The following is an 18,627-nucleotide window of genomic DNA, read 5'->3' as shown; positions in this document are numbered from 1 at the left end:
GCCATAAGATCTAAATAGAACCAGGTGGCCCGGATATGGTGACGCTCCTCACCGCCTCAGACTCATGGTTCTGCGATGGTTTCCCATGATGCTCTGTTGTCTCACAGACCTGCGGCCGAGGCGATGGACCCGGTGGACCAGAGAGTGAAGCCAGTGGAGGTGGAGCTAAGGAAGAACCTGCAGACGTACCTTCAGCGCCTCGGCCTCCTCCCCATGACGTCGCCAGTAGCTGCCAGTAAGAACGCTGCCGGCAAGGTGAGGAAAAACCTGGGGAAGCTGTTGTGTTTGGTGTTTTTGCTCCGTACGACGATTGGTTGGTGGACGTCAGTGAACTTTGGTGAACTCCACCTCCTCTCGCGAACACAGCAGGTGGAGCATTTGTTGTTCAACTCCTTCACCGCGGGGCGTCCAGCGTCATCCGTCGCTGTCGCTCTGCCCTCGCTTCACCGTCCTGACTGATGGGCTCCTCCCAGCGCGACCGTTAGCAGCTAAATAATACCAGCGGAGAGTTCACCAGTTCTCCGCTCTGATTAATAACTCTCTGTGTGACTGGTTCCTCCTGCCAGGGCCTCGTAAAGCCTTTCATCTGTTAGCGGGGGGGAGGGAGGGAGGGGGGGCAAGTGAAGATACCAGAACTGTGTGACTACGACGACGTTAAAGTCTCCGTAGAGCAAATCTGATAATGATAACGGGTCGATGTCCTTTAAAAACGAGACTCTAAACTGAAAGTTCTCTTTCCTGCTTGGCTACGTGCTGCTCAAATAAGCAAGGTTAGCCGTCTCATAATAGTGACTTACTAACTCACAATAATGTCTTAGTAGCTCCTAATAATGACTTACTAACTCATCATAATGACTTACTAACTCATCATAATGACTTACTAACTCATCATAATGACTTACTAACTCACAATAATGTCTTAGTTGCTCCTAATTATGACTTATTAACTCACCATAATGACTTACTTACTCACAATAATGACTTATTAACTCACAATAATGACTTATTAACTCACCATAATGACTTACTAACTCACAATAATGACTTATTAACTCACAATAATGACTTATTAATTCACCATAATGACTTACTAACTCACAATAATGACTTATTAACTCACCATAATGACTTACTTACTCACAATAATGACTTATTAACTCACCATAATGACTTACTAACTCACAATAATGACTTACTAACTCACAATGACTTACTAACTCACCATAATGACTTATTAACTCACAATAATGACTTACTAACTCACAATAATGACTTACTAACTCATCATAATGATTTACTAATTCAAAATAATGACTCACTAACTCAAAATAATGACTTTACCCCTTTCGTGCCGTATATTGCGCTGATTTCGTCCGCGCTAGCGTTGCCGCCAGAAACTGTGGGCGAGTGTCAAGTTGTCCAAGTCGCGGCAGACGTACGAAAATGTGTTTGCTAGCGGTTTACTAGCAAAAAAAAATCTGTTTTGGATAGAAAATCTATGGTGTTAAAACGTTGGGATCATTAAGTCCACGAGTCAACGAGACCCAGCACTCGTTAGCGTTGTTGTTTTCCGCTAACGGTCTGTTTTTCCCGCGTGACCCTGGTGGCAGAGAGAGCCACAAAACACCTGAATGAACCCTTTAATGGCTGATGCTGGGCTTGTTGTGATGATTTCCTCTCGCTCCCACGTGGGTGTTAATGGAGCTGCCGGGTGATAATTTGCTTTTGTTGCGTGCTGATGGATGTGTTAATATGACTGCGTAAGTGGATTAATCACTTGTTTTTCTCCCATAAAGTGGTCCTTTTATTTTAGCGACAAATGTTATTTTGTTTGAAAAATAAATAAAATATGCTGCATTTGAGCGTCTGTAATGTTAAACCTAAATGTAAACACATTTTGTTATGTGAGCTTCTTGTTTAGCGTCTAATGTCGGGTTGTTGTTTTTTTGCTAATGTGACCTCTGGCAGTCATTTTGTAACTGATCGCGTGCCTGCGCGGCTAGCTAGCAGAGCGCAGTCAGTTGTTTGTAAGACGTTGAATTTGTGATAGTATCTTGTGCTGGATAAATTACAGCATAATGTAAACTCCACTTCTTTGCTGAAATAGTCAAAAAAAATGTTTTACATCCTTGTTATGCTTTACACCTCCGGTGGAAAAAGGCTTTCCCGCCAATTTTAGCGTTAGCTCCGAAGTTGGGATTCGTCCAACCTTTAAAAAAAGGTAATTTTTGGGGACATATTTCTTCTCCAGCTTTAGTATATGAGATCTAAAGAAAATGTTGTGGCTTTATCTCAGTGTATGACAGCCATTTTCCCCACAGGAAACTGAAGTTTGTAAACTCACTCACTCTCCCACACCAAAGCCCATAGAGAAAATCAGTGATTTTAACATCACAGCACACAGGAGTTCACAGGAGTTGTTCCACTGCTGCCTCCATCACCAAGTTCAAATGTCTTATTTTGTAAAATTCGTCTTTCAAAATTCTTCATTCCAATTTATTTTAGTGACACAAAGTGACCACACGAGGCAGCAGAGGACCAGCAGCTCCTGTGTCCCTGTGAGAAAAAAACGTTGATTTTCTCAATGGTATTTGGTTCAGGAAAATGAGCGGTTTACATATGTCAGTTTAAGTCAAACCAGTTTCTTCAGGCGCACATTTTGTCAAGCGAGCTTCTTGTTTAGCATCTAAAGTCTGTTGTTATCCTTGTTATTTTACTCTCCAATATTAGCGTAGGCTAGCACAATGAGTCCTGTTTGTCAGATTTGAACGGATTTGAACCCGTGTCCTTTCAGAGCGACCCTTTCCAGTCCGGCCTCCCAGCGGACTTCCCTCGCTCCAAGGCCCAGACTTTGGCTCAGAAGTCGTCTCCTTCCGGCTTCTCTTCGCTCTCGTCTCGCCAATCTCTGGCGAGCCATCTCCTCGCCGCGCAATCCGACAGTAACCTCCTCCTGAGCGCCCTCAGGCAGTATCTCTCTCGGCGACTCCCCCCGGCGAACGGCGAGGAGCAGGGGGTTCCCTCGTCGCGCCCGAGGCCGCCCAACGGCAACGGAATAGAGAACTCTGGGCTCAAAAAGGACACGTTGAAAACCAGGCTTCTGAAGATGGAGAGAACTCAAGGATCTTCAGCCAAGGATCTGCTGACGTCTGTGGACGGTACGTGACGGATTTTATTCAACGATAGTTCAGGTTTCAGGCACCAGACTCCTAATTTTCTTGCTAAATTATGGAGATTAGCGCATGTTTTTGTGATTTTTAAGTCTTTTTTAACTGATCCACAGTTTTGTTTGTCGTTCAAAGTTGTTAAAAAAGACAAATGGAGATAAAAAGTTAGTTTTAATCACTGCTAGATGATCAAGTGCTTTTGAAGCCCAATGCTGTGGCTCACTATCAAAGTGCATCAGGGCAAATGGATCATTTCCTGATATTCAAAAATTCATGAAAATTATTTCTTAAGAGATATGGAAATATTTTCGACAGATCCTTATTCAGGGTGTTACTGACTATTATGATGGTAAATTTCAAGTTATTCCAAAATACTTTTTGTTTTTGAGAAAAATGTCAGTTCACTCTTAGTGCATCAGGGCATATTATGGATCATTTCCTGAAATTCAAAAATTCATAAAAATTATTCCTTAAGAGATATGCAAATATTTTCGACAGATCCTTGTTCAAGGTGTTACCGACTATTATGATGGGACATTTCAAGTCATTCTGAGATACTTTTTGTTTTTGAGAAAAAAGTTCACTGTCTAAGTGCATCAGGGCATATTATGGATCATTTCCTGAAATTCAAAAATTAATAAAAATTATTCCTTAGGAGATATGCATTTTCTCAAGAAATTCCTTTACGTCTCTGACTGATATTTGAACTCTTTTCCCTCCAGAGAGTTTCATTCAGAAGGTTTTGAAGAACGTCGGCCGACAGCACGTCAACGTGGACAACCTGACGCCTCAGGACCTGGATCAGCTGTCCCGCCTGATCGCCGACGCTCTGCAGGTTGTGGACCGGGACCGAGGGCTGACCCGGGGCCCGACTCAGGCTAGGCCGGGACCGAGGGACCTGCAGGGGGCGCTGCGGAGTGCAGAGGAAGAAGAGGAGGAGGCTGGAGAAGAAGATGATAATGAAGAGACGGTGATGGAGAATGCTCCGACGCTGAAACCTCAGGGGAACGATGCGACGGCGCCGGCGGCTCTTCAAGGTAATTATGCAGTGAATTATTTTGCGTTTGTACACGATTAAAGGTATCGAGCGAGTGCTGGGAAGCTTCGTACGTAATTGCATAAGAGCAACGTAAAAAAATCAATGTGGAAATAAATGGGCTTCCTGTTTAGCCGCGTAAACACTATCAGTTTTCATGAATCCGTTGACTCTCTTTGTTTTGACAGAACGTCACGTGGAAACTGAAGAGCAGAATGTGAACGACATGGTAAGAAAAACCAAACGTTATGACGCAAAACATTCATGTTTCATGTTTTCACCATTAACGCTTATCTTCAAACGCCAAACCTCTTGCGTACTTGGACAAAAATGTCCCTCGGCGCCTCTGCGTCGCACAATAATGAGCTGTTCTAAACATAACCAAACAGACTGACTGCCAAATAATGAGCTATTTTATCGTCCATCAACAAACTGACCGCCAAATAATGAGCTCTTCTAAACATAACCAAACAGACTGACTGCCAAATAATGAGCTATTTTATCGTCCATCAACAAACTGACCGCCAAATAATGAGCTGTTCTAAACATAACTAAACAGACTGACTGCCAAATAATTAGCTTTTTTGACATTCATCAATTGACCGACTGCCAAATAATGAGCTGTTTCACACCTCCACCAAGACACTGCCCGCAAAATAATGAGCTGTTCTTTATCTCCACCAACAGACTGTCTGCCAAATAATGTACTGTTGTGTAGATCCACCAAAAGACTGTGAAATAATGAGCAAGTGAATACATTCACCACAAGACTGACTGCCAAATAATGAGTTGTTCTATATATCCATCAAGAGACTGATTGCCAAATAATGAGCGAGTGAATACATTCATCAGGAGACTGACTGCCAAATAATGAGATGTTGCATACATTCACCACAGGACTGACTGCCAAATAATGAGCTGTTCGATACATCCATCACGAGACTGACTGCCAAATGATGAGCGAGTGAATACATTCACCAGCAGACTGACTGCCAAATAATGAGCTGTTGTATACATCCATCAAGAGACTGATTGCCAAATAATGAGCGAGTGAATACATTCATCGGGAGACTGACTGCCAAATGATGAGCGAGTGAATACATTCACCAGCGGACTGACTGCCAAATAGTGAGCTGTTCTATATATCCATCAAGAGACTGATTGCCAAATGATGAGATGTTACATACATTCACCAAAAAACTGCCTGCCAAATAATGAGCTGTTCTCTATTTTACCTGACTGTTTTCAGGATAGCGGGACGAACCTCTTCACCAAACTTCTTGCGTACTTGGACAAATCGTCCCTCGGCGCCTCGCCGTCTGCGCGGAACCTGAACTACGCCGCCGCGGAGATGACTGGGGGCCGAGCGGCGGGTCAGGAGAACGTGCAGAGTCGGACCAGCGAGGCCGGAGTAACGCTGCAGAAGAAGGACGCCACGCAGTCGGTGGAGGAGGTGTCGGAGGTGGAGGGCTGGATCAAGGAGGTGGCGCCCCCTCCTGCTTCGCTCGTGTACGACAAGCCGCACAAGAAGACGATACACGTTCCCGAACTCCAGCTGGACGTCAAAGACCAGAGGAAGGACGACGACGTCTTTGGCTACGTCATCACCGACGCAGAGTGAGTCATGTGATTAAAAATCTGTGAGAGTGGTCCGAACTGCCAAATAATGAGCTATTTTTTCATCTACCAACAAATTTACTGCCAAATAATGAGCTGTTCTTAACATAACCAAACAGAATAACTGCCAAATAATGAGCTATTTTTTCATATACCAACAAACTTACTGCCAAATACAGAGCTGTTCTAAACATAACCAAACAGACTGACTGCCAAATAATGACCTTTTTTGACATCTACCAAGAGACTACATTCACCAATGTACCGACTGCCAAATAATGACCTGTTCTTTATATCTGCCAAGAGACTGCCTGCCAAATAATGTACTGTTCTGTACATCCACCAAGAGACTGTGAAATAATGAGCTATAGTGAATACAGTCACCAGCAGACTGTCTGCCAAATAATGAGATGTTCTCTTCATGCACCAAGAGACAGTCTGCCAAATAATGAGATGTTCTATACATCCACCAAGAGACTGTCTGCCAAATAATGAGATGTTCTATACATGCACCAAGGGACTGTCTGCTTCAAAATAAAACAGTTTTGCAGCTCTAACTTGTATTTCACCTTGTTTTTTTATTTCCAGGCTCCAGACGGACGAAGGCCTCCACCTGATGGAGGTCCTGGCTCACAGGGCCGGAATCCAGATGTCCGACTTTGCCAAGCTCTCGTACGTACACCTGCTTTTTAAAAAATCTTTCTTACTTCATTTCATTTGCTTTCAAGCAAAAGGTTTTATTTATTTTATTTTTTATTTTTTAGCATGCCGTGTATGTGTTGCTTACACTCTTAGAAATAAGGGTTCCAAAAGGGTTCTGAGGTTCTAGCTGGAACCATTTGCTTCTGAAAAACCCTTTCCTGAATAGGATTCCTGAATATGGTTCTACTTAGCACTTTTATTTCTAAGAGTTTATTTCTAAGCTTTAAAAGAGACAGAGGAAGATTTTGTCCTCGTCCTCACGGTGCTGTACTGAGGGTCTGGGTGGTCCTGGAGGTCCTGGACTCTTCTCATGCTCCTCGAGGTCTTTGTTCTCTGGTTCTCGAGGTGACAGCAGAGTGAGAGAGAGAGTGATAGATGCACAGATAGAGAGCGTGAGGAAAAAAGCCGGGGTTTGTCTTTTGTTGCGAGCGCAGTGAAAGCCCAGCAGGGGGAGCCGCCCTGACAATTTGTCAGAGGCGCCACGCTTGTGTTCAGAGGCCAAAGACAGAAGGCTTTACTTTGACAACAGAAAATAACTTAGTCACAGTGAACAGTGAATTAAAGCTGCACTGTGTCATTTTTATGTTGTGGGGGTTCAGCTTCTGTTTGGACTTTGTCAACAGAAACACACACAACTGTTTCAGTGTGGGGTCACTGAAAAATGTCCTTATTTTGGAAGGAAAAACAATTTTTTTCTCAAAATTTCAATGTTTTTCTCAAAATTTCAATTTTTTTCTCAAAATTTCAATTTTTTTCTCAAAATATTTGTTTTCCTCAAAATTTTTCTTTCTTTCTCAAAATTTGTTGCCTTTCGTTCCAAACTAAGGACATTTCTAAGTGACCCCACTCTTGTGAACGCTGTGTACAAAACAAGCTGAGGAGCATTTGTGTGTATACAGCAGCAGAGCAGAGCCGGTGGACGCCGTTTGAGATCCTGCAGTGGTGCCAAAAAAACAGGCGTCCTCGATTCTTTCCCAAAATTGACCTGGATCATTCTCGGGTGACCACCATCACAAACACATCATCCATCAGAAAAGCGTAGACGGCGAACAGACGGACAAATTTAGCGATGAGATGAAGGAAACACGACTTCCTCTGGAGGCCGAGGCAGAGACGACTGAGGCCTAAACTGTGTGTGAATCATCAGAGTGAGCCCACGCTCACCAAACAACCCTGACTCACACATTTGGAACAATCCCGTACTGATTAGATAATAGCGATGGCGAGCGTTCTCTCTCCGCGGCGGCAGCGGCAGCGGCCTGATGGCGGCTGGAGGAGCTGCGTGGACGTGGGTGGATTCTCGCTGCAGCTCTGGCTGTTTCATAACCGTCACTGAGTGTTTTCTCCAGGGCTGAGGTGATGTCATGTCTGAGCTGGAAGGTGATGTCACTGAGCGGCCACCAGGGGGAGAGAGTGAGCCCACACTGATGATGGAGTGGACGGAGGAGGCAAAGATAAAGACAAATGTCAATGTGAATGTAATCATTTTAACATTTAAACAAATGGACAAATAAGTTAAATAAGTCCAAATTCATGTTAAGTCAAATTATTTTTTTAGTTTTAGTGTTTTTGTAATGACTTAGCATTTTTGTAATGTAGCGTTTTTTGCATTTTTGTAGTGTTTTTGTGTTTTTGTAATATTAGCTTTTTTGTAATGTAGTGTTTTTGTAGTGTTTTCGCATTTTTGTATTGTTTTAGTAATATTTTAGCGTTTTTGTAGTGTTTTAGTGTTTTTGTAGTTTTAGTGTTTTTGCAATGTAGCATTTTTGTAGGGTTTTTGTAGCGTTTTTGTGTATTTGTAATGTTTTAGTGTTTTTGTAGTGATTTAGCTTTTTTGTAATGATTTAGCTTTTTTGTAATGCAGCATTTTTGTACTGTTTTAGTGTTTTTGTAATGACTTAGCGTTTTTTTTATGTCTCGTTTTTATAGTGCTTTCGCACTTTTGCAGTGTTTTAGTGTTTTTGTAATATTTTAGCGTTTTTGTAATGTAGAGTTTTAGTGTTTTTGTAGCGTTTTGGTGTTTTTGTAATGTTTTTCACATTTTTGTAATATTTTAGCGTTTTTTAAATGTCTTAGCATTTTCTAAATGTTCAAACATGTCCTAATTGTTACCAAATTTTGGTAACAGTATTGTATTGTTTACATAAAACATTTTGTTTGTGTGTTGGTGACGTCGCAGTAGAAGTACGTCATATATTTGTCTTTAGCTCAGAATCTGTTTTGTTGTCAGAGTTGTCGTTAAAGCATCGCTGAGTCCTTCAGGGCTTTTTCCGATCCTCGTCCTCACCGCCTCCGAGATTACCTCTTAATCTCAGTGAAACGCACCCGCCGGCACTGAAGCACGCTGGGAAATGAAGAAATACTGGTCGCGGACACGAAAACGCCAGATTCCTGTGATGCATTTCCATTTTGATTGTCGTGACGGAGAAAGTGAGCGCGGCAGAATCTTTGTTTCTCGTGTTTTTCATGAATCTTTAGAATCTGGGTGGTCAGCGTCAGAGCGGAGTCTCTAACGTGATTAACCTTTATGTTCCAGCGCCTCCTCTGTAATTTAGAGTAAAGGCTCAGCAGGACGATCCATCACCAGGATCCCCCCCCACCAGGCTTTGTGAGGCGCTACTGTAACAACACTGAGCGTAGAAACCACGGTTAAAGGAGAAGCTTCTGTGCTAACGCTGCATTCACGTTAGCACAGAAGCTAGAAGGTGATTCAGTTTCAGGCTGATGAATTTAAACTGCTGCCTTTATTTAATGTTGGTGTTTTTTCTTAATATTTTAGCGTTTTTGTAATGTTGTGTTTTCTTCATTTTTTTAGTGTTTTCAGAAAATGTTCAGTGTTTTTGAAATGTTTTGCATTTTTAAACATTGTAGCGTTTTATAAATGTTTTAGCATTGTTGCAGTGATTTAGCGTTTTTGTAATGATTGAGCGTTTTTAAATGTTTTAGCATTTTTTTAAATGATTGAGTGTTTTTGTAATGTTTTAGTATTTTTTAAAAGTTTTGCATTTTAAACATTGTAGCGTTTTATAAATGTTTTAGCATTGTTGCAGTTATTTAGCGTTTTTGTAATGATTCAGAGTTTTTTGTAAGGATTAAGCGTTTTTGTAATTATTGAGCGTTTTTGTAATTATTGAGCGTTTTTCTAATGGTTTAGCGTTTTTCTAATGGTTGAGCATATTTGTAATGATTCATAGTTTTTGTAATGATTCAGCATTTTTGTAATGATTCAGAGTTTTTTGTAAGGATTTAGTGTTTTTGTAAGTATTTAGCGGTTTTAAATGTTTTGCATTTTTAAATATTGTAGCGTTTTTTAAATGTTTCTGTGTTTTTGCAATGATTTAGCGTTTTTGTAACGATTTAGCGTTTTTGTAATGTTTCAGCGTTTTTGTAATGTTTCAGCGTTTTTGTAATTATTTAGCGTTTTTAAATGTTTTAGCATTTTTAAATATTATAGCGTTTTTTTAAAATGTTTTAGCATTTTTGCAATGATTTAGCGTTTTTTTTAAACGCTCCGACAAAGTTACGACCAGGTCACTTTAAATTATCCTGAATCTTCGTCGTCTTTCACTCATTCGACGTCTATCCAGTGACGTCACTGAGAACGACTGACCACTAGATGGCAGCACAGAGAAATTGTTCTCCTGAGTCACCCTGACATGACTGTGTGTGTGTTTGTGTGTGTGTGTTTTCCAGAGTGGTGAGCCCGGCCGTGACCTTCAAAGTTCGCCCTAACGTTCACAACGTCAGCACCGCAGATGTGGTCAACGTGGCCGGTAGGTTCTGAGTAATGTTTGTCTCTTTTTACGCTGACAGAGAATGAGACGGGTCATTATGATCTGCTGCTGCTACACCTGAGCCCCGACAACAGCAAGTTCTTCTCCACGTCTGTCTTTGTAGAACTAAAAACATGAAGAAAACATATTTACAAAAACGTTAGGAAAACACAACAAATTTACAAAAACGCGGAAGAAAACATTATAAAGACATTATTAAAACACTGAAACATTGATAAAACACATTATAAAAATGCTAAAACATGACAAAACGTTATCAAATGCTAAAACAATAAGAAAAACACCACCAAAACGCTGACACATTAAAAAACACATTACAAATATGCTAAAACAATAAGAAAAACGCTTAAACACTATAAAAACTACCTTAACATTACAATAATGCTAATACAATAAGCTAAAATGCTAAAACATTAGGAAAACACAAACGCTAAAACATTAGTAAACGCAACAAATTGACAAAACACAAACTTTAGAAAAACACAACAAATTGACAAAAACGCTAAAACATTAGGAAAACAACAAATTCACAAAAATGCTAAAACTTTAGGTAAACACAATAAATTGACAAAAACGCTAAAACATTAGGAAAACACAACAAATTGACAAAAACGCTAAAACTTTAAAAAACACAACAAATTTACAAAAACGCTAAAACATTATGAAAACAACAAATTTACAAAAACGCTAAAACTTTAGAAAAACACAACAAATTTACAAAAACGCTAAAACATTAAAAAAACAACAAATTTACAAAAACGCTAAAACTTTAGGAAAACAATAAATTTACAAAAACGCTAAAACATTACAAAAACACAACAAATTCACAAAAACGTTAAAAAACAAATTTACAAATGCAAAAAAGTATTGAACAAAATGTTTCTCAACTACTACCTCAAAGGTAGAGATAACAATTATGAGTACACACACACACACACACACACACACACACACACACACACACACACACACACACACACACACACTACATGGTGATTATGTAACTCTCGTTCCCGCCGCGTGTGCGTGAGGTCACGAGGTCACGTTTGAAGCCTCGACTGTTATTAATGCAAACGTCTGCCAGAAACCGCTCTAACATGAAATATGGCGTCCGCTTAAGTGCAGCCGCGTGGGCGTCGCCCTCCGTCTGTTTAAATCGCCGTTTGTCATTTTCAACTCCAATATCAATCCATCCACACACACACACACAGACACAGACACAGACACACACACACACACAGAAACATTAAGTTTTGCACAAACGCTGTAACGACATCATTTTATCATCGTTTGCAGACGTTCGGCAGCGGACGTCCACGTCTCCTGTCCAAAATAAAAAAAGCCTGAGTGAGTGAGTGAGTGAGTGAGGGGGAGGAGCCTCTGCCAACTGCGTTAAAAAGAAATAATTCAGTTTTGTGTAATTTAATTTACGAGAACGGAGCAGCGAGACGTCAGATAAATGTTTGAGGAAGAATCTTTCGTATAGGGACTGTCGAAAAATGACAGAAAACAACTAAAAAGTGTTCGATCACTTCAAACCTTTATTTAACGTTGATTAAAGTACGGAGAAAAGGTTTACGGTATTTACAGAAACGCTAAAACACCACAAAAACATTACTAAAACACTGAAGCATTAAGAAAACACATTAATGCTAAAACACGACTGAATGTTAGAAAATGCTAAAACCAAAAAACATGTCTTCATATAAGTATTTTTTTTAAGTATTTTTGTTCTCCGTCAAAGACAAAGTGACCACAGTATGAAGGAAAATTATTATTATTATTTATTATTATCATCAGTGTTATTTACAGTAGGTTAAATCTGAGCTACGTCATCCGTTCATGATCCTCGCTGCCAAAAGAAAACAACAAAGTTTCGCCGACTTTCTTGAGCCGAAGAGGAAGTCGCGTCCGACTCATTTCCGACAAACAGCTGATCCGTCACTGAAGACATGGAGGAGGAGGAGGAGGAGGAGGAGGAGCAGGGTTTAAGTTACCTCGATAGCCTTCTGCACCTCCTCTTCCCTCCCCCCACGACGTCTTTACCTCCTGGTTTCCTTCCGTCTGAGTGGATTAGCAAAGATCTGGAGAACGCTGACAGCGCTGACCTTCGCTGCAGCTAAACACTTGTCAAAACGCCAAACGGAATTACCGAGCTCTTTAGGTCAAAGTAATGACTTTCTTTTACTTCGCTTTGCCCCCGTTATCGATGCCGAGGCCCTCGCACCACACACAATGCACGGCGTGGGAAGTGAAGCCCAGGAGGAAGTTAGCCACCAGGGGGCGACTCTGAGAAACCAGATTTGGGAGATTGAGGGTGATCGAGTTTGAAGGAGCACAACAGTGGAATGCCTTTACTGTCCATCCAACCAACCATCCAACCAACCAACCAGCCATCCAACCAACCATCCATCCAACCAACCATCCAACCAACCAACCATCCATTCATCCAACCAACAAAACCAGCCAACCAACCAACCAACCAACCAACCAACCATCCAACCAACCATCCAGCCATCCAACCAAACATCCATTCATCCAACCATCCATTCATCCATCCAACCAACCATCCAACCAAACATCCATTCATCCAACCATCCATTCATCCATCCAACCATCCATTCATCCATCATCCAACCAACCATCCAGCCAACTAACCAACCAACCAGCCAACTAACCAACCAACTAACCAACCAACCATTCATCCATCATCCAACCAACCATTCACCCATCCATCCAACCAACCATCCAGCATCCAACCAACCATCCAACCAAGCAACCAACCATCCATTCATCCAACCAACCATTCACCCATCCATGCAACCAGCCATCCAACCAATCAACCATCCATCCATCCAGCCATTCATCCATCCGTCCAACCAACCATTCACCCATCCATCCATCCATCCATCTTCTGCTGCTTATCAGAGGTCGGGTTGTGGGAGTTTAGCTTTAGCAGAGAAGCCCAGACTTCCCTCTCCTCGTCCAGCTCTTCTGGGGGAATCCCACAGAGTTCCCAGGACTCGCTGGAGAGTCTTCCCCCGGAGCCTCTGTCCAGTGGATGGTGCCATGAACATCTCACCACGGAGGCGTGTCTTTGAACCGCCCTTGGTTATTTACGAAATGTGTTTTCAGGTCGACTTTGGCTGCTTTCCAGGGAAAGCAGGGTTTTTTTACGGTGGAAATTCGGGTCCGTGAGCTGTTTGCAAGACGTGTATTTGTCTTGTAGCAGAGGGCGAGGGAACTCCGCTGCTCTTTAGCAAAGTAGAATGATGCAGAATGTAATGTGGCCGCGTGGGAGAGGCCTGCCAACGCCACAGCGAGCCAAGATCGCAGAGACGCTGCCAGCTGCAGGAGTGGGAGAAGACTGGGCCGAGCCGGTGCCCAGAGCCGGGGAAATCAGGCCGGCTTGTTGGCTCTCGAGTGTCTGGCAGGGACGACTGCGTGGTCGGGGCTCAGGGATCTCGACTCACAGATGCTCGTGAAGCTCCAGAGGACGGCGCTCGGCTGTGAAGTCGGACCGAAGTAACCACAGGTGACTGCGGGATCATCAGGTGTGCGGAGATGTTTGAAGCTCAGACGAGGCATCGCCTCCAGCTCTGCTGTGACGACAGCTGAGGAGATAAAAACCTCCTCCTCACATAACCCTCTCGTTCTTTCACTGTTGCTTCTTTTCATTTGCAGTTGGTGAGAGAGAGAGAGAGAAAGAAAAAAAACCTCCACGTCCTTGAATCGATTAGCCTCCAGCTTTTTTTGCGATTAGCAGGTGAGCTGAGATGAAAGTTAACGGGAATAGATTTACAGAGGATCGGCCTCAGCCTCAGCCTCAGCCTCGACGTCTCTGCTCTTTTTTACCGATGCAATCAATCCAGCAATCAACGGGCGGAAAAATGAAGGAGTTCCACTCGCCGACGGCCGTGACACAAAATCAGTCGCTAATGACGGCGAGCGCGGATCGCTGAAAGAGTGGATACGGTGGACGCATGAATGAATGGGTGTGAAAGAAGAAACGGTCAAAGACAAAACTGTTCAATATCTTCAGGCTTCAAACACCAGGCAGGTGATTCACGAGGGTACGAGTGTGTGTACGTACGGACGTTTGGAATCAGAAATGCAAGAGATATCGATAGAAACGCGACAGAATTATCTTTTAAAGAGCTGCTCGACCGCAGATCACCAGGGTTAGTGGGTTGTTAGGTAGCTAGTTAGGTGAGTGGGTAAGTAGGATGTTAGATTAGGAGGTCGGTAGGTTTGTCAGCAGCTTGGTAGTTAGCTAGCTAGGTTGGTTGGTAGGTAAATAGGTTAAAAGGTTTGTTGGTATGTAGGATGGTAGATAGATATGTGTGTAGGTTAGAAGGTTGTTAGGTTGGTAGCTAGCTAGGTAGTATGATTCTTTGGCATGTAGGTTAGTGGGTTGTCAGGTAGGTTGATTTGTTGGTAGGAGTTTGTTAGGTCAGTAGGTTGGTTGGTTAGTAGTAGGTTGGTAGATTAGGCAGGTAGGTTGGTTGGTAGGTTGTTTGGTTGGTTGGTTAGTAGTAGGTTGTTAGGTTGGTAGGTTTGTTGGTTAGTAGTAGTTTGGTAGATAGGTAGGTAGGCAGGTTACTTGTTTGGTAGGTTGGTTGTATGTTGATTTGGAGGTAGGGAGGTGAGTTGGCATGTAGGTTGGAAAATGTGTAGACTGTAGGTTGGTTGGTTGGTTGGTTGCAATGTAGATGGGAAGGTTGGTTATTTGCTAGGTAGGTTAGTGGGCTGTTGGTTAGGTTGATTGTTAGGTATGTGGGTTAGTGGGTTGTTAGGTCGGTAGGTAGGTTGGTTGTTAGTTTGGTAGGTTGGTCAGCAGGTTGGTAGATAGGTTGGTTACTTGGTTGGTAGGTTAGTAGGTTGGTAGATAGGTTGGTTGATTGGTAGATAGGTCGGTAACTTGGTAGGTAGGGTTAGTGGGTTGTTAGGTAGCCACTTTAATTTGGTAGGACTTTAATTTCTTCCATACAGTTGATCTACAGTGTGTTTCTATGACATCACTACTATAGTAAATGGCGCCCCCTCTCTGTCTGTGGCAGTAAACGCAGGTCTGTGAGTCATTTTCGTTGCAGTTCAGACTCAGAGCAGTCGTGTCCTCATGGAGCCGACCCCCCCCCCCCCTCTCAGCTCTAGCCGTCTTCAGGAAGCCTGATGAGATGCAGAGGCAGACAGCTGGATTGATTGGGACTCCTCTTGAGCGCACAGGCCTTGATTACAACTGCACTCAAGTGCGCCCTCCTCCTCCTCCTCCTCCTCACTCTCCGTCCTTTATTTTCTCCCTGGATAAAAGAGGAGCAGCGAGAGCGAGAGAGCGAGCGGTGCAGGATGAATAACGTTAAGCGTTGGCTCTGCTCCGCGATGGGAAAGTAGAACATGGCGATGACGACGATGGCGCTTTGAAGTGAGAGAATCAGATCAATATTTTAGGATCGAGCGCAGAGTTTATGAAATCTGTCACGGGGCTGATTTCGGAGCGTAAATCTGGGTTTTCTGTCCCACAAACTGAAAATATCTCCGCTTTGTATGAACATGTCGTCATGGTGGTGGTGAGAGAATGAGCGTTAAACAGATTATTCAGACTCAGTCGTCGGTGGTGGGCGGGAGAACATCGGGTCGGTATTTTTGGCGACAATTTAATCCTCGTCTTTGAAGGTGTCGAAACAAACGGCCGAGGCTCGAACTCACGATTGTTTCCATCAGACAGACGACGAGAGCGAGATTATGGAGCGAGATCTGTGGATTAATCGATCAGTCGTTTGGTCCACAAACTGAAGTTATTACATTTTAATGAATTTTTTTGTGTGACGGAAAAAAAGAAACCGGAGAAAATATTCACAGTTAAGAAGCTGAAAACATGTTTTAGTCTTAAAATAAACCCAAAAAAAATTACGTTTATAAACCACTCAATCTCCCACACCAGCATAACGCAATGTTTTGTTGGCTGGCGTGGCAAATGGATCATTTCCTGATTTTCAAAAATTCATGAAAATGATTCCTTAAGAGATATGCAAATATTTCCAACAGTTCCTTGTTCAGGGCGATGCCGACTATTACGATGATAAATTTCAAGTCATTCCGAGATACTTTTTGTTTTTTTGAAGAAACAGCTCACTGTCAAAGTGCATCAGGGCAAATGGATCATTTCCTGAAATTCAAAAATTCATAAAAATTATTCCTTAAGAGATATGGGAATATTTTGAACATATCCTTGCTCAGGGCGATGCTGACTATTATGATGGTAAATTTCAAGTCGTTCCGAGATACTCTCTCTCTCTATATATATATACATATATACACATATACACATTAATATACGTATATTAACGTAGGTTAACGCATGCCGCGTTTCCATGACGACTGATGGCGAAAAAGACGCGTGTGACGTCATGTTTGCGTGACTCCCCCATTGTTAAAAGGAGTCGCTAAAGCAACGCTAAATATACATATATGTATATATATATATACACATATATGTATATATGTGTGTATATATATATACATATATGTATATACATACGATATATGGACATACAGCCTCAGAAACAAAGCAGCGACCTCTGAAAACAGACTTCAAGAACCGAGCCGCTTATCTTTTTAATTAGGCCTCAGGTTGATGAGAGCTCATGTCTGTGTAACGTGCAACAGTATTGATCGTGTGTGTGCGTGCGTGTGTGTGTGTGTGTGTGTGTGTGTGTGTGTGTGTGTGTGTGTGTGTGTGTGTGTGTGTGTGATGATGAGTGTGTGAGTAAGAACAGCAGATATCACAGCAGCAGAGATACAAATCACTCCCAAACACCAGCGTCCTCGTTTACACTCTTGTTGTGTTTGTCGCGGCTAATACGCTTTTCCATCGCTATCGCGCCTCTAATGTGCAAGAGAAGAAAAAAAAGCTATTTACGCTTCACTTCGAGGCGCTAACGCAACGCGCCGCTCAACCTTATTAGGTTTCTTCACCTGAGCGGTGACGAGCACAATGAGACAAAGTGTTTGTGTAGCAACATGTCGCGTAAAAGACGACGTGTGACGCACCAAAGCCCATAGAAGAAAATCACTGATTTTAGCTCACGGGGACACAGGAGCTGCTGGCTCACTGCTGCCTCGTGTGGTCACTTTGTGTCATTAAAATACATTGGAATAAAGAATTTTGGAAGCCGATTTTTACAAAATAAGACGTTTGAAGTTAGTGATGGAGGCAGCAGTGGATCAACAACTCCTGTGAACTCCTGTGTCTCTGTGAAATCACTGATTTTCTCTATGGGCTTTGGTGTTGGAGAGTGAGTGGTTTACAAACTTCAGTTTCCTGTTGGAATAGTCCTTCTAACAGTGAGATAAAGACGTGAACGTGTTCTTAAGACATCGTAGACTTAAACTGACATAGATTTGATTGCAGGAGTCTTTCGTTAAAGTGGCTAAAATCAGTTTGTAAACCACTCACTCTCCCTGCACCAAACCCCATAGAGAAAATCAGTGATTTTAACATCACAGAGACACAGGAGTTCACAGGAGTTGTTGATCCACTGCTGCCTCCATCACTAACTTACAATGAATGATTTTGTTAATTCGGCTTTAAAAATTCTTCATTCCAATGTATTTCAGTGACACAAAGTGACCACACGAGGCAGCAGTAGACCAGCAGCTCCTGTGTCCCTGTGAGCTAAAATCACAGTTTTTCTCTGTGGGCTTTGGTGCCGGGAGAGTGAGTGGTTTATAAACTTCAGTTTCCGTCTTCCTGGTCAACATGAACGCGAGTTGTCGACGTGACATATTCTCGCTCTCCGTCGAGAAAAGATCGGATTCGATGATTAAAACGATCTGCTTCTGCTGAGGCTTTGATCTGCGTGGCCACGCCCACTTTCACGTGAGCGGCGGGGGAGAAACCGGAATGCAAATTCTTCTTCTTCAAAAAAAAAAGTAAGATTCCCTTCCTTTAATCTGCCGTTCTAATCCAGCTCTGACAGAGAGGTGAGAAGAAAGGAAACGGCAAAAATCCGCACGTACGTTCTTTATTAATTATGCAGGAAAAAAAAAAGAGGAGGAGGAAGTAGAAACGAGGAGCTGCTCTTTGAAGACGGAGGACACTAAACGTCACCGAGGCTTTGAAGCTCTCGTCATCTCCTCGACATGAGACACAGACACAGAAACTCGATAAAATCAAGTCAAATAACATATCTCATATATTCGAGCCACTGTTTCAACAGACAACATTTATCTTGTTCACTAGAGGACATCTATATGTGACGTGACGTCACGCGCGTCGTCTTTTTCCCCGGTCAGTCATCACGGAAACGCGACT

General features: G+C 42.5%; 1 protein-coding gene across 1 annotated transcript in view; it reads left to right on the top strand.

Annotated features, from left to right (window-relative positions):
• slco5a1b (solute carrier organic anion transporter family member 5A1b) overlaps nt 1–18,627 on the top strand; it is a gene marked incomplete at both ends in the record, with an annotated part of 82,188 nt that overhangs the window by 7,928 nt on the left and 55,633 nt on the right. The window contains 7 exons of the mRNA XM_083907996.1: nt 108–255; nt 2,795–3,155; nt 3,887–4,201; nt 4,389–4,429; nt 5,450–5,817; nt 6,406–6,489; nt 10,213–10,292. Coding sequence (XP_083764122.1) covers nt 108–255; nt 2,795–3,155; nt 3,887–4,201; nt 4,389–4,429; nt 5,450–5,817; nt 6,406–6,489; nt 10,213–10,292 — 1,397 coding nt within the window. The remainder of the gene's footprint in view (nt 1–107; nt 256–2,794; nt 3,156–3,886; nt 4,202–4,388; nt 4,430–5,449; nt 5,818–6,405; nt 6,490–10,212; nt 10,293–18,627) is intronic.

Source organism: Microchirus variegatus (genome assembly GCF_963457635.1).
Source record: "Microchirus variegatus genome assembly, chromosome: 21".
In the NCBI taxonomy this organism is placed as follows: domain Eukaryota; kingdom Metazoa; phylum Chordata; class Actinopteri; order Pleuronectiformes; family Soleidae; genus Microchirus; species Microchirus variegatus.
The sequence above is the reverse complement of the archived record's forward strand: the minus strand, read 5'-3'. Positions and strand labels throughout refer to the sequence as shown.